Source organism: Patagioenas fasciata, chromosome 7 (assembly GCF_037038585.1).
Source record: "Patagioenas fasciata isolate bPatFas1 chromosome 7, bPatFas1.hap1, whole genome shotgun sequence".
In the NCBI taxonomy this organism is placed as follows: domain Eukaryota; kingdom Metazoa; phylum Chordata; class Aves; order Columbiformes; family Columbidae; genus Patagioenas; species Patagioenas fasciata.
The window spans coordinates 10,635,892-10,655,687 of NC_092526.1; the positions used below are offsets into that span (position 1 = coordinate 10,635,892).

The window sequence follows — 19,796 nt, forward strand, 5'->3', positions numbered from 1 at the left end:
TAGTTTATCTGTATTTCTTAATTTGCAGTTAAGAGAAACCAAAATTCTCACATGGACCAATGAAGCAGGAAAATGCAAGTCCTACAGAGATGTACTCTCTGTCATCTGTCCTTTTGCACCTTTCTCTGAACTTGCTAGTACTAAATCTTCCATAATGGACACAGATTAGAACAGGATTGTGCAGTAGAAGTGACAGATGGTGTGTTTCAGTACCTCTTATATCACTCATTTATTAGCTTAGTTGAAAGGATTTGAGGATAATTGATTAACATGCAAAAAACGAAGTGGCTTAGCTGAAGCTTTTAAAATAAGCCTTTTCTCAAACAGAACGTGGCACTGTCATGTGGTTTAGTAATTATATTTTCTGTGCTTATTTTGCCCTGAAATCGTGATATTTATAAGCAGTTTGCCTTGTAAGTAACAACGATGCTCTTTTGAATGGTACAGTCCTTGTTACACTCACAACATGGACTTAATTTGGGTTTTACATTTGATATCAGATTTCCAGAAGATGCTGAGTTTTACAAGTGTGTTTTAGTGGCAATATTGGCTTAAGCTCCCACTGGTCCTGTCCTGCACCAGCCCATCGGTTGTGTCAGTGCACCAGTCTTCATGAACCAGATCCAGGAATTTACCTGGCCTAAATAACCACTTTTTTTTCCTTAAACATGGTGTGGTGTGAAATGAGGAGGAAGCATGGGCTTAAGGTATTTGTAAGTTATCTGGGAGACTTTGGGGATAAATTTCTTCAGTGGGCTTTACTGTGCAGCCTTGCACACAGTTGTCATGGAGCTGCTGGTGGGCAGCATGCTGGATGAGTCAGCTCTGTCAGGACAGTTATTGCCCATGTGTGCTGAAAACCTGAAACTGTGGCCAACAATGTAGGTCTTCACTTGACTGAGAGGAATCCTGATGGCTGAAACGTGGAAGTAGAGTTTGGAGCTTTGCATCAAGCTGATTTTTGTTGATGGGAACATCTATGGGTGCTTCCCATTCAGGTGTGCAATTTGTCACCCTTCCTTCTACTTTTTTTACCACCCTTTCTTTTCTTCTTCTGGAGCATCTTTCTTATGAGGAGAGACTGAGACAGCTGGGTCTGTTCAGCCTGGAGAAGAGAAGCTAAGAGGAGACCCCATAAACATTTATAAATACGTCCAGGGTGGGTGTCAAGAGGATGGACCAGACTCCTTTCAGTGGTGCCCAATGAAAGGATGAGGGGCAATGGGCACAGACTGAAGCACAGGAGGTTCCATCTGAATGTGAGGAGAAACTTCTTTACTTTGAGGGTGCCAGAGCCCTGAACAGGCTGCCCAGGCTGTCTCCTTCTCTGGAGACATTCAAACCCACCTGGACACCTTCCTGTGTGACCTACTCTGGTGAACCTGCTTTAGCAGGTGGGTTGGACTGGATGATCTCCAGAGGTCCCTTCCAACCCCAATCACTCTCTGATTCTTCGGGTCATTTCCTCCCTCAGGAAGCCCCTGAGCCCAGGAGTGGCCCAAGCCGGTGGTTTTCTGCTGCTTCCCAGCAGATGGTGCTGCCCTGTGCTGCATCCCGGGGAGACCGCTTGTAAAATACCCAGAAAAATCATCTAAAACCAAGAAGAGATGCTTATTAGATCTGTTGAGATTAGTCGAAGGCAAACTTTCAGCAACACAACGTGGCTTTTCTGTTCCTCTTCCCCGGTGAATATCAGGGGGTCTAATAAAAGTTACTGCCTTGTAAGCCTTGCTCTGTTTACATGCTAGACCAGCCCAACTACAGCAACGTTATTTCCTGGAGCTGATTGCAGTCAGCCCTTCTTCAGCTCAGCAAACAGTGCAGTTATGGTCAGACTCTATCATAGTGTGATTTTTCACAGCCCAAGCCTGTGTATGCTTTTCCTGTGGTTTCAAAGTTTATCAGAGACCCTGAGAGGTGAATGTCCAAGATGAATGCTCAAAGGCTTTAAATGTGTAGCGGTGCTGATTGAAGTTCCTGTATTTGCCTTCATCAAAGAAAAAGGAACTTCAGAAATGGGGTTGCCGACTGATAAACTCACCGATGATCCAGCGGAAACCACACATTCATTTGATGCTGTTTGCAGCTTTGGTCAGTCGGGTCAGTTCTGAGTCTTTGGACAAACATGGTTTTTAGAGGTGTTGTAGGGAAAACATGACCTTCTTGTATCATGAAATTAAATCTTTCCTCTCAAAAAGCCTGGCTTTATATGCCATCCAGGCAGAGTGGAAGGAGTAGCAGTGTGTTTTATGGGTGGATACTGCAAAATGATGCACTAAACACTGCAAGGCTCTGAGCCTGTGGGCTCGATGGTTCGGCTTGTATTTTGGATGAACTGAATTATCGATCAGCAGATGGTGTTTTTCTATAAGACACATGAAATTTAAGTAGTGCCAAAGTCAGACAAGGTTTGAATATCACAGTCAGCGTGCCCATTACCCCTTGTGTCTTCAATACGTGGAAGAAAGTACTGGACCTGAGGGAAAGGGACCTGTCATGGCCAGGAGGAAACTGTTTCTGGAGCTGGTTGGTCTGCATGTGCTTGAGGATGGTTTTTACACAGCAAATCTCATCATTGCTGAAGTATTTATATTCCGGAGTGCTGCGTTGTGCTTTGTATGCTGGAACATGGTGCTTTCAGACCCTCCAAGCTGAAGGCTGCTCCAAGACTTCTCCTTGGCAGGTTCCCTGCTCTCAGCTTCACATGCATTTCCCACTTGTTTCACTCGAAGGAGGTGCTTCTCATTTTGGTTTTCCTTGCAGAAGTCCTTCTTATAGACCAAGTCATGATTTCTCATGTTAGAGGTAATTTTGAGCTTGAAATCTCCATGACCAGACAGACAGGAGGCTGGGTGCATCTTCCTCCCCTCTGTCCCTGCTGTGCGAGGGGCTGTGTGTTCCCTGAACTAAAGCTTTCTGGGTATGGTGGTTGTGGGAGAAATGGGGTGGACCCAAACCATGTACTTGTCTCACGAGAATAGCTTGCACTGAAGTGCTCCATTTTGCTGTTATCCACAAGGTAACAGAGTACAATCGCTTGGCATTTATAATGCTTCCTGATCAGAGCAATATATTCACCATTATAGTTTGCCGTGCCCTGGCTGGTGGCTTCTAAACATCGGGGAACTGGATATCGTGGGGTTTATGTTGGCTCAGCCAGCCAAGAAGGAGCTGTAAGCAGGGCCCAGGAGTTCTGTCTGCTTTTGCTTTGATTACAGCTGTGATTTTTTTATTTTTATGCTGGGTGAATGAAGTGGAACAACATGGGTTGCTCTTTACTGAAGCAGTTACTCCCATCTTACCTGATGCACCAGCCAGCTGCTCGGGATCTCGGGGCGTCCTCTGCCGTGCAGCACGATGTCCCTCATGGTGTCCACGCAGGGCTGCTCCTGGACTTTTGACCCAAAGGGCAGCTCATAATTCTTTACCTCTGCGAGGAAGCAACAGCAGCATTACAGGGTGTTTTTCATGCATTCGGTGTTTTGCTTTGGTACGGTCCACCGGATGAGGATAAATTTATTTATCAAACTGCAAAAAATAATTGAATCTGGAAACAATTTAGAATTTGAACACAAAAATGTAGTAGTGAGTTTTCATGTAGAGGTTATTTTCAGAGACATGACCAAGGAATCATCTGGCCACCTTCCTGAACCCATGAGATGTGCTACAAAGGACTTGGTGTGTGTTTGCGTGAGACATATTTTTAGCATGTAAAATGTGTTACGCTGGTGATAGGTGGGAGAGGTGATTATGGACCAGCATCCAGATACCTGCTGCAGGCAGGGATCGGGTTAGAGGAGAAATGACCATTCCAGAAGAACAACCCCATCTCGTGGAGAAAATGCCTGTTGCAGGGGTGAGAGGCCACCCTTGTTTCTGCCAGCTCCTGCCTGGGCACAAACACAGGTAAAGTATGAGTGGGGAAGGATGGCCTGGGGTGCTGGTTCGGGAGCAGAGGCTGGACGGGGCATCTGACCCAGGCAAGGGTCTCCCACCACCGGGCGTGGGGCACAGAGGGCACTTGGGGCAGCTTTCCTGATGAGGATTAGAGCTTCTTGCAGCTCCATGGGCTTATAGTGCAAGTACGTGGGATAGGGAAGGAACCAGAGAGAGCTAAAAAGGGAAGAGAGGGCAGCAGGGCAGTTAATTAAATGTTTGCTACACGCAATTTCAAATGCCAGGATGTGGCTCTGGGAAGAGAGGGGGGATGTGGCTCTGTTGGAGGCTAGAGTTTGAGTCCCCTTTAAACATAAACTCTCTGGCATTGTCTGGAAAAACAAAAAGTGCTTGTGGCCAGGGAGGGGGACGCAGCTTCGGCTCTTGCTCCTTGGCTTGCTTTGCATTGCCAGCAGTGGCCAGGGTGTGACTTGGTGGCTGGGGCCGGCTTGGGGTGAGGGCTGGACCAAGTGACAACCTGAGGTCCTGTCGTGCTCCTCTGCCACTGAGCTGGTCCCCTCGAGCCGCAGCACACAGGGCAGGCAGCCATGGGGCAGGATCTGCTGCCAGCTCTTAGCAGCCCTGCAGAGGCCCACACCTCCCCAGATTAGGTCCCATGCGGGTGCTGGGCACATGAGCGTGAGCCATGTCCATGTACAGGGATGAAGGCAGCAAAATGGAGCATGACAACCCCAGTGTGATTCTCCTACCTCCTACCACTTCACATCTGGAGGCCATTTCCCACAAAACGAGGGCCATGGAGTAGACATCCATCTGCTTGAAAGACTCCAGGTCTTCCAGGTTCACCCTGGACTCCAGGACCTCTGGGGCCATGTACCTGGCAGTGCCCACCTGCCCACAAAGAGGAGAGAGGAGTTAGCAGGGGTGGGTGAGGACTTTGGCCATGGAGTGACCAGGGGTGGTTCAGAAAGGGTCCCCTCTGGGAAGGACTGCTGGGTTATACTTGCCTGACCGCTGTTGGCAAAGTCGTCCACTGTCAGGGAAGGGTCAAGGCGTATGGCAATGCCGAAGTCACAGAGCACGCACTCCTGTTCGTTCTTCACCAGGACATTGGTGCTTTTGATGTCCCGGTGGGCGATGGGGATTTTTGGCCTGCCACAGGCAGTGTAGTCACTGTGGAGGTGGGCCACCCCGCTCACCAGGGAGCCTGCCATTTTCTGCAGGTCCATCCAGCTCAGGACATGGCGGGAGAGATAGTCCTTGAGGTTGCCCCGGCTGTGGTAGGCGGTGATGAGCCAGTACTCCCGGCGGGGCCCCGTGCCCCGGTCCTCGGCAGTGAGGAACCGCAGGACGCTGTCGTGCTTCAGGCTGGCATCGGTGAAGATCTGGCTCTCGTTCTTCCAGGAGGAATACTCCTCGCAGGGGAAGATCTTCACAGCCACTGTCTCGTACTGCCCCGAGCGGCTGTGGCTCAGCTTGGCCCTCCACACCTCCGCGAACTGCCCTTTGCCCACCATCTCGTCCAGCTCGATGGGGAGCAGCTCGGCGGGGCGGCTGCTGGCACAGACGGGGCTGGTGGCAGCTGGGCTCTCGTCCATCAGCACGGACAACTTCTCCTCCCTCTCCGCGGACCTCCCCGGCTCCGGCAGCGCCGGGGGCTGCCTCGGTTTCCCTCCCCACGCCTTGGCTCTCTTGCGTTGCTTCTGCGTGCGGCAGAGGTAGAAGATCACCGTGATCATCACGGCTACCAGCAGCGGGGGCAGGAGGCTGATGGCGGCCACTGGGATGACTTCTTTGCTCTGCAGCATGGAGTAGCCTGTGGGGAGAAAGCAGAGGTGAGGGTGCTGCAACAGCTCGTTTCCATCACGCACAGGAGGAAAATATGCAAAGCTGCTAATGAAGCGCAGCCCTTTGCGGAGCTGCAATGCACGCTGAGCGCAAACCCTGGCCCAGCAAAGAATCCAGATGTGGGCAGTTGTTAAAAGGGCTGCTCAAATTTACCTCCATTTATCAATTTATTTATCATTATTTTTTTTCATTATTTAACGATTTATCAGGATGCCAACCTGTGTTAATTGGGCCAATGCAGCGTGTAAGACCCTGTCGCTGCCAACAGAAAGGCTCGGCTGCCCTTTGGCGGCCCCCAAGCGCTGCTTGTGCTCACGGTAAGGGGAACTGGGACAGAAATAACATTGATAAAGCTGAGGCAAGGCTCAAATGGAGCAAATCTCTGAGGGGGTTTGGGGCTGGGGCTTTGCTGAAGAGCCAGGAGGGATGCTGGGGGGTGGTAGGCAGCGTGTAGGACTTTGCATCCTGGGAGAGCACCGAGATGCTTTGCGCAATAATTAGTGTAAATGAGCATAATTTCAGTGCTGTCTGCCAGTGTTGGCATCTCCTCCTTTGTCCCGCTACAACACTGGCCCTCAGCAACCACCCAGGCATGGCTGCTTTTGTGTTATTTCTTTTAAATCCTCCGTCAGCTTTCAGATCATCAGGGCGGGGGGAGCACACAAAAAGCCCTAACCCTCGCACAACATATAATTGTCTTATCCTTTGATGTTCACGATTCCTGGAATAAACATGCTGACTTCAGTAGAGATATTCAAGTAAAATCTTACTCAGAGGTTTTTCTGCCAAGTATAATAACCCAGGGGAAGAGGGATAAGAATCATTCCATAAGCAAAACTCTCACTGCTTGACCTCAGTGTGTGCAAATCATAATTCAGGTTCTGGAAAAACAGAGCGTTTCACTATTTTCTTTGGCAAATTTCAAAAAAATGTGCTGCAGCTAATTTCTGCAAGGCCGTGAAAGCATTTCTAAAATAGGCATCAGGTTCAAACCACAAGATCAACCTAAACTGATATAAATCAATAACTAGCTCAGGAATACGTTTATTTTGGAAAACATTAGGCCTGGATATCACCTACTGCTTTAATGGATTTACCCGGTGTTTAAGGTCCCATCCTTGAAGCACTGAAGGAAGAGAAGATATTTTTAATGGAGTTGCATGTGTGAGTCCTGGAAAGGGGAAGGTAACACAGCTTCAGCAAATTGCTTTGTGAGGATGCCCCTTTCTAATGCAAACCCTTGGATGCATAGGGGTTGCAGTGTGGCTTAGACCCCTTGCATAGGGAGCAAATGCAGCTGCTCTGGTGGTAACCATGGGTCTGTAAACCCAGGCCTGGTTGAGCATTGCTGTGGGGGTCTTTCCACCCCTGCCAGGGCTTAAGAAATCAAGAAAAGGGAAAAAAAACCTGCCTGCTTCAACCATCGGAGAAGTGCTCATCTGTACCAGGTGTTTTTCTTCTCAATGTTTATCTCTACCATCGAAGATGACCGTAAGTCAACATTTAAAACGCAAACAACTCCTTAAAGCAGAAGAAAAGGAGTTAAACAATGGGGTCTCTGAGTCTGGGGCTTCCCAAGCTGGTCCCACAAACCTGGGCAAGGAGGAGATAACTGTTGAAGGCTGCCACTGCTCTCACACAGCGTTCCAGCGCTTTCCATGCCGGCTGGCAGGAGGAGGCTGTTTGTGGAAGCCTTTGGTGGGGGTGGCATTTCCAATGAGCCAGTTGTCATTTTTGTGTGAAATTACATATCCCAGCATCAGCTTTGGGATTTGACTATCTCTCCCTAGAAGTGTGTGTACCTGTTATGTTTGGCTTGGGAAGCAGCAAAGAACTGCCAAATTCAGCATAATTTGCCTTCGTTAAAAGCGGCTTGTTTGTTCTGAGAATTTGCATTCTATTTTTTTAATATTTATTTTTATTTTCGTTGCAGAAGTTGTGCCACTGACTTGCAGGTTATGCTTAGGCTTATTTGCAGCATTTCATTGCTTTGTAATTATGGAAAATCAGAGGGGTTTTGCTTTGATTTTTGTTATGGGTCATATTTGTATTAGGCATTTGGATAAACCTGGTCCATTTAGAGTCAGGGAGGTTTGGACAAGCCCCCAAAGGTTCAGGATCTAGCTGGAAGCATTTCCAAATCATATGACCCTCCCGAAGTACAGAATTAGCTGCCTCTTTCCCTCCTGTGAATTTTCATCTCCTGTTGGATCTCCAGCCACCTGCAGAAGCATCCGCAGGTGTGCCCAGCCCAGCTCATGCTCACGTATGGCACCAAGGCGGCTCTGGCCACCCCTGCCCAGGGGAGATGCGAATGCATAAATCCCAGGAGAGTGGCAGGGGAGGCACCGTGGTGTCGAGCACCAGCACCTTTCTGGGATGCAGCCATGGTGTACACCAGCGGTTCCCGTGGATATGTCGGGGCAGGATTTGCTCCGGCATGATTTATTTAAAGCTTCCAGAGTATTGACTCATGCTGGGTTCCGTCAGCTTCTGGGTTCCCTGGTTGATTTGCCCTGCACTGAAGGGCACAGCCCACCAAGAGATACGGTGGATTTTCCATCTCCTGATGTCTCCAGACTGAGGCTGGAGGCGTTTTTGGGAGGGATGGTTTAGCCACAGGCAAAATACTGAGCTCAGTAATGGGGTACAAATTTTACCCAGCTTTTACATAGGAAGGTCAAAGAAGATGCAGAAAGAACTCCTGGCATTGGATCTCTATTGGAAATACAAGTTATTTGACATTACCATTGGATGCTTCTCCCCCCGTAAATCACATTAACAAAAGCACTCACCGTTCGTGTGGTTTTCAAAGATGAGTTTATCGTTGCACTCCTGCTCGTCCACGCAGCCACAGATGTAGATGATCCCATCCTCACTGGGCTGGTGGGACATGATGCAGCGTGAGGTGTTGTAGTTGGGGACCATGAGGTTTTCAATGGGGCGGTGGGGATTGTGGCAGAGTGTGCTGATCCTGATGCTCTCATTGTCCTGTCTCCTGTGTGTGCCAAAAGAATTATAAAGCATTAGTCTAGCAACTCAGCCTTCATGTCACCTGCATGCCATCTTAAACCTGGTTTTAAGATCGTTAGTTTTAAGCTGTGTAGGGAATGGCTTGTTTTCACTGGCTCTGATCTAATTTCAATTATACATGCTTTGGAGAGTCTCTGTTAAAGCCCTTTATCTCTTTCGAATGGTGAACATGCCAACAGTAGGATGTGAATCAGAGACTGCTTGTTTCCATTAGGTAAGTGACCAATTCATAATCAGGCCTTGGATCAGGTAGTGCCAACCCCAAGGCTGAGTGCCCTGCACAGGGTTTGGAGCAAAATCCCTCTTTTACCAGCACCAGCTGCTAGGCCAGCAGGTTTGGGGGCTGTACGGTCCTAAGGAAACTCTCCAAAATGAACTTCTCACCTCACTGCCACCTTTGCTGCAACACAAGTCATATCATGTCTGTCTCAGCAGGGGCTGGAGTCTCTGCTGCCCAAATTTCACCTGTGCAGGGTGAAAAGCTGAGAAGTGCAGGACATGGTGACCACTTGCCAGCAACTGCTTGGCTTGTCCTTCCCTCCTGCTCCTTTACAGATGGAGCCCAGAAGCACCGTCTCGCCCCCTCTGGGCTGAGGGCTGGTTGTCACATCCTGTCCTTGCAGGACCATTTGCTCCTGACTCGGGTGACCTGCAGCAGTAGAGCCCTTCAGTTGCTGCTTGGGGCTGTTTCTAGAAATGGCTTGACCTTTGGAGTTGCCAAATTATAACATGAAGGTGATGTGACTCCCAGACCATGGGGCTGCATTTGTGTTTATATCATGGCTACAGACACTGAGCAACTATGGATGAAACCCGCTGTGTCACCTGGAGACGTGTAACACCCCCCATGTCAGAGATGGTCCCTTCTCCTACAGGGAGGATCAATGCCTGTCTTGTAGAGCCAGTGGGTAATTAAGAGGCAGGGTTTGACCCTTGTTTCTGGAGCCTTCCCCAGAGGAGGTGGGATAACCCAGCACCAGTTGGGTTTGCAGGGCAGCCCTGGGGGCACGACAAGTGACAGGGAGTGATCAGCCCCATACAGGCTACGGGCAGCTGGTGAGCATTGCAGATACTCCTGGTGACATTTGAAGGAAATTACAACTATTAATTACTTTTCCAGGGGCAGCCTCTGTGTCTTGACCTAGTGGTGGGAAGTGTGAGGGCGAAGGTATGGAGGAGTTTCACGATGCCTTCAAGGTTAGCTGGGAAGTCAGACATAAAAGTGGTGGGAAGTCCCCCTGTTTCAGTGGACCCCATGTTTTCCTTGGGTTCCCAGGTAATTTGTCAGAGGAGCTTCCAGCTGAAGAGTCCCAAGAGAGTGCAATCCCAGGCTGGGCACACTGGAGGACGTGACCATGTTCCTCATGAACATGGGGCCAAAGCTGGTGCTGTGGCTGTGACATCCACACAGGACAAGTTCAGGTGATCCAAATATGCCTCTGCAAATGAGTGACGGGCAGCAAGGCTCGCTTGGAGGTGAGCTGTGTTTGCAGGGATCTTAATCTCAGGATGGGTTTTTAGGATGGGTTGGGAGCCGCTGGGAGGATGCTGGCAGGTTATATGTGACGCTGCAGCTGCCTCAACCCAAACCCCGTCAATACAAAGGGTGAGGTTGCAGCCCCATCCCATCCTGTGGTTTTGCTTTTCTGGCCTGGGGATTTATGCTGCAGGGGTCTTGCTTTTTTCTGAACATGTAGGATGTCGACGGGAAAACCCAGCAAGATGCTGGATTGCCCACTCTTGATGTAAGGTGAATTTTCCATAGGCACACAGGAGAACTTGGGACAGGGGTGGATTGGATTTTGTTTGTTTCTTTGTGTGTTGTTGCTGTTGTTTTTCTTTTAAGTCCATAATGCAACAATTATGTTGAGGCAAACTCCTACTGAAAGTGGGGTGTGCAGCATTCATGCTAATTAGCAGGTTGAGATAAAGCCTAGCGATAAGTGCTTGGCTGGCTTTCACATTGGCAGCCAAATTAAAAGGGAAAGAGGAGGAAAATCACTCTGGGCAGACCCAAAATGGATGGGTTGGTTTTTTTTTAGTTTTGCTCATGGGGACCAAAAAACTGGGGGAGGCACTCTTCCGGGCAAATGATGAGACATATGCTTGGCCTGAAATGCAAGAGTGTGTTTTCCTTCCAGTCATCTCCTGCAGAAGCAGGAAAGGGCTTTTCCCAGGGGATGGGGAGGAGTTGGGTTAAACCCAGTGGGCTGAACCCCAGTTTGGTACGAGCTCAGACGTTCGTGCACCAAGTGGGGATGGACCTCAGCTGTACCCCTGCATCACCACCATCAGCAGCCTGATGCAGGAGGACATCATGGGTTTGGGGTCAGGGCTGCTGGTGTTGCCTGGTGGGTTCAGCCTATAAAGTTAAATTCAGGTGTTTATTGGGTTTAGATATCCTGCAGCAAACTTGCCACACTTTGTGTTGGGTATCTACATGCATAACTTACTTAGAAAATAAACTGCTGCTAATTATAGGGCAGACCAAACAATTTTTTTACCATGAATTGTAACTTTGATTTTAATGGAGTCAAATGGGAAGGAAGAGAAAGCCTTGAATTATTTTAATGGGCAATAATTCAAGTGCAGAGGTGCATAGCTGTGTGTTCTCATGAGCTGCCACCCTGCACACTCCTTTTTTCTCCCCATGTGTGCCCTTGCCAAGGGGATTGCTGCTTACCATATGGCCACGCAGATCTCGTAGGGGTCCTCGCAGTAGGAGTTGAGGTTGCAGTTGCTGTAGCACACCTTCTCCTCGCAGGCGGGCGGCGTGGAGTCGCACCACTTGCACAGGTTGGTCTTGAGGCTGCGGCGGGCACCGGCACTGCAGGCTGTGGGGCAGAGGGGTGGCGGAGGGTGAGCGTGGCTGTGCATGCCCCGACTAGGGAAAAATAACCACCGTTTTCAGCAGTTTGCACAACCAGTGGAGAAGGAGCATGAATTGTCCCTATTTCTACATGCATTTGTTTATAGATTTCATTTTGCTCCATCACTTGTACAAATGTGCTTTAGATCATCACAGAACGGTTGGGGTTGGAAGGGACCTCTGGAGATCATCAGTCCAACCCACCTGCTAAAGCAGGTTCACCAGAGCAGATCGCACAGGAATGTGTCCAGGTGGGTTTGAATGTCTCCAGAGGAGACTCCACAGCCTCGCTGGTCAGCCTGTTCCAGGGCTCTGGCACCCTCAAAGTAAAGAAGTTTCTCCTCATATTCATATTCAGATGGAACCTCCTGTGCTTCAGTTTGTGCTTGTTGCCCCTCATCCTATCATTGGGCACCACTGAGAAGAGCCTGGTCTCATCCTCTTGACACTCACCCTTGAGATATTTATAAATGTTTATGAGGTCCCCTCTCAGCTTCTCTTCTCCAGGCTGAACAGACCCAGCTCTCAATCTCTCCTCATAAGAAAGATACTCCAGTCCCCTAATCATCTTTGTAGCTCTATGCTGGACTCCCTCCAGTAATTCCTTGTCCTCCTTAAACTGGGCAGCCCAGAACTGCACACAGTACTCCAGAAAGCCCAAGCCTAGAGGAGATGAAGGGATGCTGGTGTGCAGAGGCAGGTCCTGCTAGATGAGAGCTTTGCAGAGCCTGGGAGCCACAAGGAACCACATTTTCCCTCTGTGTTTCCCGTACCATTTATCATCAAGGGGAAGTTTATTTCTTCCTCTACAATCTCAGCTCAAAGCATCATCGCCCTTCATCCTGAGTGCATGCAGTGCCTGAAAAGGGACATCTCTGTCTGAAAACTTTGTTTATTCCCCTCCCTGGGGGGAACAAAGGTTCTGGAGGGGGATGCATGACCAAGCTGGGGCAACTTTCTCCTCTCCTGCTGCCTCCTCATCCTCCCTCTGCCAGTGCAATGAGCCTGAGCTGGGGAATGTGTTTGCCACCCACTTCCTGGTAATCTGTGTTTTTGGCAAAAAATGATGGGCTGAGACTTTCTGAGCTCTGGAGCAACAGGGGCTGCTCCTGCCCTGGCTCTGCTGCTCCAAGCTGCTCTCCTGCCCCTGGAGCGCTGGATCCAGCCGCAGCAGCAGGAATAATTGCTGCCCATGTGAAGCTGCTCTGTGTGTATCTCACGGGCATAAAATTATCTCTATTTTTATATAGAGGGTGAATGAACTATGCTCAGTTAAGGGATAAATCCCAGCTAAATTTAAACTTCCTGTTTTAAGGCTGCTAAACGTATCTCTTTTTTCTTTCTTTTTTTTTTTTTTAAATAAGCCACTAAATGGCTTGTGTAGAAATATATATTTTTTTTACTTAAAATTACTTATAATTTTTTACTTAAATAAATACACTCAAGATTGTTCGGGTAGGAACCTGAACCACAACAGCTGATTTTTCAAAGGTTTGGGTCATCTGTGCTTCTCCAGCTGCCATTTCCATGGGCTGCCCAGCAGTGCTGGATGCTCCCAGCACCCAGCGGAAAGGGCAGTGGTGGCTCCCTGGTCTGCCACAGCTGCCACAGGGGTTTTCCATCACCAGCTGTTACGTACAACAAGAAACAAATTGCAAAATCCCCAACCGTGGCTTGGGAAGCCTCAGCCCCTGCAAGCAAGGTCCTGCAGATACAGGAGCACCCTGGGTCTGTGGGCATCCTGCAGGACCTCCTGCATCCTTGATACTTGTGTCTGTGACCTGCCACAGCCAAGCCTGCAGTCCCTCTCCTTTTTAATGCACGTACTGTCCCAACAACAAAAAGGGATTTTAACTTCTCTGCTTCCCAAATCTGGGGCACGCAGCCGGCTCTGATGGCATCTTCTTGCGTGCCTGCTCTGCTCTCCTCACCAGCCCAGACCCCCTGTCACGAGACAGCTGTAAAAGAGCTGCTGGGAAGCTCCCACACAGAAATAAACGCTTTACAAGCTCCTGTGGCCTTGTATGTAGGGCTAAGGTTAACGGCAGAAGGGAAACCGGGCTGCAGAAGAAAAGCCTGTTGCATCTGAATGTCGGAAGGAGGAAATTTTGGTTTAAATGACCCATGAGAGGCTTAAAACGTGGCTCAGCAGGGACGGTGTGGTGCAAGGCAGTGGGGGAGCTGGGGGCAGAGTGGGTGAGGATGCTGCCCACAACCTCTCACTATACATCATCTCCACCCGTGGGGCTGCTCTGGCCCTTAGAGGCACCTGGGGCTCTTGTGGGTGACCACAACAGACCCCAAACCCCGCATCTGTCCACGGGTTAGCTATCAAAACCATGACTTCATCTGGGATTTGAAGCAGCTGCAGCCACCACGAGCCACCCTCGCCTCCCTGCCGCGCTCTGTCAGTGCAGGACCTGCAGGACCCTGGGCAAAACTCCTCTCAAAGACAGGAGTTTTGGAGGTGGATCAAAAATTAAGCCCAGCCTTTGTGTGGGGCTCTCAGTCTACAGCATCAGCCACCATGCTCTACAAAGTCCATTGACACCATTATGCAGGAACAGAGAATGGAAAGGTTTGTGTTTTTGTTGTGGTTTGGTTTTGGTTTTTTTTTCTTTTGTGTTTTTGTTTTTGTTTTTTCCCCAAAAACCCACCCCTACCTGACCCAGAGCTGTGCTCTGGTGGTGTCACTATCCTATTTCTTCTTTCACCCTTTCAGCTCAACCCATCTATGCCCTGGCTCGTGCTGTGCTCACAGCATGGCTGTATGGGACCGTGGGCTCAGCACCATCATCCCAGGGATATTTGGGGGCCCCCGTAGAGGAGAAGCAAATGGACAGATTCGGGTTGTAGATGTTGCTGATGCAGAAGAGCGATGGGGTTTGCTATTTATGTATTTATACCAACCAAGTATGTTATTTACTTATATCAAGGGTCTCAGAGTAAAATGTCAGCCCCAGCAGTTTTGTACTGGCACATATGGTGGGGATCTTGACTTGGCAGTTGTTTGCACTGTGGAGCGGAGAAGCCAGGGCAGATGAAAGAGTTAAATGTGGAAACAAGATCCAGAAATATAGCAGTAACCGGACAAAATTCTTCGGAGACAAATTGTTCTAAACCAGCTCAGGCTGCGATTCTGTTATCTGCTCTGCAAGAAAGGTCAGAGAAAGAATATCTCTGTTGGTTTTTTTCTTCTTTTTCTCCCCCCTCCTCCTTCTCCTAGGAAGTTGAAAAGTCGATCACAAAGCCCACTGCAAGTTTCTTCAGGACTTTGTGTCCTTGAACCATTAGCTCGTAGGTACAATTTAACTGCCACATCACTCATCTTGGCCTTGATTAGACCCAGATGAACACTTTCAATATTAATACTCGGATGATTTAATAAAGCTGCACGAGCAGTAAAAGTAACAATACACTTCCATAAAGGGGTTCCAGATGTTGCCAAGGCAAATGCTGAACATCAAAATACAAACTTCAAAAAAAAAAAAAAAAAAAAGGAAAAAAAAAAAAGCTGGATAAGCAAAACTTGGAACAAACTATAAACTAATTAAACGTGGGTTGAGTTTTCCAAAAATAAATTGAAGCCATAAGGATGTGATGTGAGCCAATAAATAGTACAGTTAGTCAAAGTTATTGTGGAACGACTGTTGTAAAGATGGTTTGAAGTCACCGATAGGTAGGCTCACAGTGAGCTTGGCTTCCTATCAATAGGAAGGCTTGTTCTCTTGTGCACGAGAACAAGATCAAGTCTTCTGGTATCTATAACTGGGACCTCAGAGAGGTTACTGAGAGAATATAAGATGATTTTCAAGCAGAGGAATAAAGGAAAAAAATACACCAAAAGTGCCTGAGTCTCTCCCGCAAGAGCAGCAGGGGTGATACCACCGCCCAAGGACATTGGGATAATTTTTCATACGCGCTAGGGCAGCTCTTCAACCTCTCATTGCCCACAAAGTATCCGCATTCTCTGCTTGGCCACATGCGAGGCCCATCGAAGCACCACCGCCAGAGTCAGAAACCCATCCTCTTCCCCCATGGAAGAATAATCTAAAACAGTTCTCTAAGAGAATTTCACACCAGTCCCATCACCGCAGCCACAGAAGCAGTCAGCTCCCAACAGATGAGTTTTACTCGCTTGCCAGGTGCTCAGCTGCCAATGGTGACTGCAGCTGTAAGAACCCGGTGGGATAAATAGGGCTCTAATTTTCTTGTCTCTATCAACGCAGCCCCAGGTAGCAGGTAGGTCATCTACCACCTCACTTTTGCTCTGTTTTTCTGCACGCTGCAGTCCCAGGGAGGATGTACCAGTAAGGAGTAAGCCTGGGGTGAGCAGGGGGAAGGGGCACAGTGCCGTCATTACAGGGAAGGAGAAAGCGCTTCGTAGCCAAAGCAATGGCATGTATGGGCAATTAATTTTTGCTGCGGAGCAAAACGAGCAGTTTGAGTTCTCACATATTGTCCCTGGCATGCTCATTTGTGACAACTAAACACCAGATGGGCTTAAGGAAAAGTGCTTGGTGTGAGACACTAAGGCACTTGCACCCCTCCATCTCTTCTCCTCCCGAGGTGGAAGGAGACCTTCCATAATTTAAGTGCAATTTGCCCTGCAATTCAGCATTTATTCTCCAAGGAAAAAGAAAATCTGATCATTTTTAGGTCATAAATGCTTTACAGTGAGGTCTACCCTCTCTCATCTGTGTATCTCTAAGCAGCCCGGGGTGGGGCTGATGCTCAGCAGTTGCAGGGGTCTTCCCAGCTTGCTGTCACTGCAGCAGCTCTGGGACCTCTCCGCACCATCTCTTCCATGCAGGTCAGTCAACCTGTAATCCCCAGGCTTTGCACTTCGAGAGACCAAGGCCTGGGAGATCTGCTGCCATGCCCGGAGTTTTTCTGTAACCAGCAGCATGCTTAAATGCAGGATGGGGGATCACCTGTATCTCAACCCTGCAGACACATTGCTCCTGGAAACCCCTCAGGTAGGTGCCCTGATGGAATCCCAACCTTATTAGAGCCACGAAGATGATTGAGTGGAGCATCTCCCTTATGAGGAAAGGCTGAGGGAGCTGGGTGTCTTTAGCTTGGAGGAGATTGAGGGGTGACCTCATTAATGTTTATAAATATGTAAAGGGTGAGTGTCAGGAGGATGGAGCCAGGCTCTTCTTGGTGACAATCAATGATAAAACAAGGGGCAATGCGTATAAACTGGAACACAGGAGGTTTCACTTAAATATGAGAAGAAACTTCTTCTCAGTGAGGGTGACAGACACTGGAACAGGCTGCCCAGGGAGGCTGTGGGGTCTCCTTCTCTGCAGACATTCAAACCCAGCTGGACACCTTCCTGTGTAACCTCATCTGGGTGTTCCTGCTTCGGCGGGGGGACTGGACTGGGTGATGCTTTGAGGTCCCTTCCAATCCCTAACATTCTGTGATTCTGTGCTGAGACTCACCTGCCCACCTGGGTGAGCCTGGTTTTGGCGGCAAGTCCTTTGTCCACTGCCGAGTTCAGGATTAGGCTTTGCCTTGGGCTTTCATCCATGGCTAATGACATGACTACACAGTAACAGAGCCTCTCATAAAATTATTATGAGAACAAACAAATTCTTTCCCTTTTATATATAATACTTGTTTTTAAGATTAAACCAACAGCAGGGCTGGTGGGCAGTGCTGTGTTGCTGACCCATGTGAGAACACCATTTGTTGGTGTTCCCCATTGGCAGGTTACTCCTGAGCTGCCTCCGACATGAAGCAACTATCAGTGCCATGGATGGGCTACGTCAAGGTATCTCCTATGTCCTGGATTTCCAGGAGATTCTCTGCAGGGTCAGAAGTCCCTGTTGCAGCTGTCCAGCATGACTTGTGTAACAGAGGTCCCAGATTTCCCGCAGTCAGCTCTGGCTTGAGCTAGATCTGATTTGTCAGAAAGTGCCCAGTTTCACTGTGGCATCCCACAGTTCTGCAGGATCCCCCCAGAATGAGACTTCAGCTGTTGTACTTTTATTTTGAATGGAGCTTGGCTTCATCTGGCTCAGTTCTGTTCTCCAGTGGTGGGATCTGGTGCTACTTTCCACCGTTGAACCAAAGAGCTTTTTAGTATCAGGCCACTGTTCTCCATCGATGTATTTTACAAACACTGTATCTTCATCTCTGTAGGAGAGGTAGAGCTGATCAAATGCAACTGAAAAAACTTATTATCCCATTTTTTGTCCCTGTGAGACACAAGTCCCCAGCTCCCACAGGAAACCCAGCAGTGTTCATGTTGCATTTGGTTCAGGGGACCAGGCTCTGTCCTCAGGTATGTGGTCCACATTGTGCTGCATAATAAATACTGTGCTTAGCAGGGTATGGAGCAAGGAACGAGCCAGTAGTGTTTCCTGGTGAATAAAAAAGGACTGATTTTGATTGCATTAGACACCAGTGCTTCCTGGTGCCAGAAAGACATGCAGTATACATTTCTGGTTTGCTGGACCCTCTTCAAACAGGCTGGTAACTGACTTATTCCACCACTTATTTTTCCTTTGTGAAAATATCCCTTTATATTAAGTGTTTAGCAAATACTGCTTAGTCCCATTACAAAGTAAATTGGGTATGGATCATACCAGCAGACTTCTCCAATCTCTTTCAGATGCTTGAATTACATCATGATCTAACTTCACCCTGGGGAGAGATGAGCTCTGAAGCATGTTGTCCATCCTTCTGCTTTGGTAATCTCCGGTATTTTTTGGGTACCTTTCGCAGGTTGTCTGTGCATCAGTGCAATGACTCTGCGTTGTGACAGCTCACACAGAGGTTCCCCAGGGTCATGCCCACCAAAGCTGGCACCACCCAGGTGAGCTGGAGTGCAGGGGCCAGTGGGGTGATGCCCAGCACTCCCTGGGGAGGATTTGGCCAGAGTGGATTCTCTTTGGGTTTGGTCAGTCAATGTCTGTGCCTGTGGGTGAGGATGGGGAGCACACCCAACCCAGTGATCCTCTATCTGCCCTTGGAGCCGCTCATCTCCTCCATCCACCGTGACAGCCCATCTTGCTCATGCCCAAGGCAATAAAATCAGGCAACACCAGAGACCCTCCTCCTTTACCCACAGCAAAATGCTTCTCCTCCACATCTCAAGTTTCCTGCCCCAGATTTCACTTTCTGTCCCCTAAAGCTGCTCCTGCCTGGACAACCCATCCTCCATCCCTGTGGGCCCCTGTTTGTGTCCCAGAGCTCTGGGTGCCCTTGTGGGGTCGGGCTGGCGGGGAGCAGGGGTGCTGCTCAGGACGGCTGGGCTGGCGGGGACGCCTGCAATGGAAGGGCTGCAGGGGCAATTATCTGCCATATTGTGCTCTCGCTTGTGTTTAAAAACAAAAACAGCTCAACTGACTCATAGATCCTACGGCCTCTGAGTCATTTTTTATTTCTGGATTTCACTGCTCTGCCCTTTGCAATGAAGGGAGTTACATGTGTGTGCGCATACACACACACACACATCAAGTTCACATTTGTTTTTCCCCTATAAAAACAAAGCAATTTCCATACCATTAATGAAACAGAAATGATTTGACTTTGCGTACCCTGGCTTTTATTTTCCATTGTATAAACTCTGCAGATGAAATAATGATGGTTGTAAAGTAAACCTTTTTCTTTTTTTTTTTTTTTTCCCCTTTCCCTTTCCAGGCAGCCTCTTTTCGAAATAGCAATAGGGAGTCACTTACAGACTTGGCTTGTGTTGAGCCTGTAATAATTAACCCCTTCATCGCCATCTTTTCCTCTGTTGGTACTTAACCACAGTGCGGGTGAAGGCGGCAGCAGGCCTCTCCTGAGACTGGCAGTGAAGCGGGGGGCAGAGCAGGCAGGGACACATGTGAATGGAGAAGGGCTGGTCCATGCAAAGCAGAAGAGGGTGCTTGGGGTGATGCGCCTGTGGGTTGCACAGCTCTGCAGGGAGAGCCGGGGCACTGGCACTGCAAACCAGAGGTACCTGAACTCGTCTTGCACACCCCATTTTTTCATGAGCAATTCAGTTTCTGCGCTCAGTCTCCTCTCCTTCTTGCTCTCCTGGGGCCACCAGTGCTGACATCTCAGCCCAATGTCCTCTTTACTCCCCACCACCACCACTGCGGAAATAAGCCGTAGTAAATAATTTCATCACCAAGTCTTGCTCTTTCTG

The 19,796-nt window shown here is 48.9% G+C and overlaps 1 protein-coding gene across 1 annotated transcript in view; it reads right to left on the minus strand.

Annotated features, from left to right (window-relative positions):
• The window catches only part of LOC136102972 (TGF-beta receptor type-2-like), a 33,708-nt gene that overhangs the window by 2,038 nt on the left and 11,874 nt on the right, over nucleotides 1-19,796 (minus strand). The window contains exons 2-6 of the mRNA XM_065840626.2: nucleotides 11,462-11,612; nucleotides 8,541-8,743; nucleotides 4,905-5,713; nucleotides 4,647-4,788; nucleotides 3,303-3,430 (exon numbers count right to left, since the gene is read on the minus strand). Of these exons, the coding sequence (XP_065696698.1) occupies nucleotides 3,303-3,430; nucleotides 4,647-4,788; nucleotides 4,905-5,713; nucleotides 8,541-8,743; nucleotides 11,462-11,612 (1,433 nt within the window). The remainder of the gene's footprint in view (nucleotides 1-3,302; nucleotides 3,431-4,646; nucleotides 4,789-4,904; nucleotides 5,714-8,540; nucleotides 8,744-11,461; nucleotides 11,613-19,796) is intronic.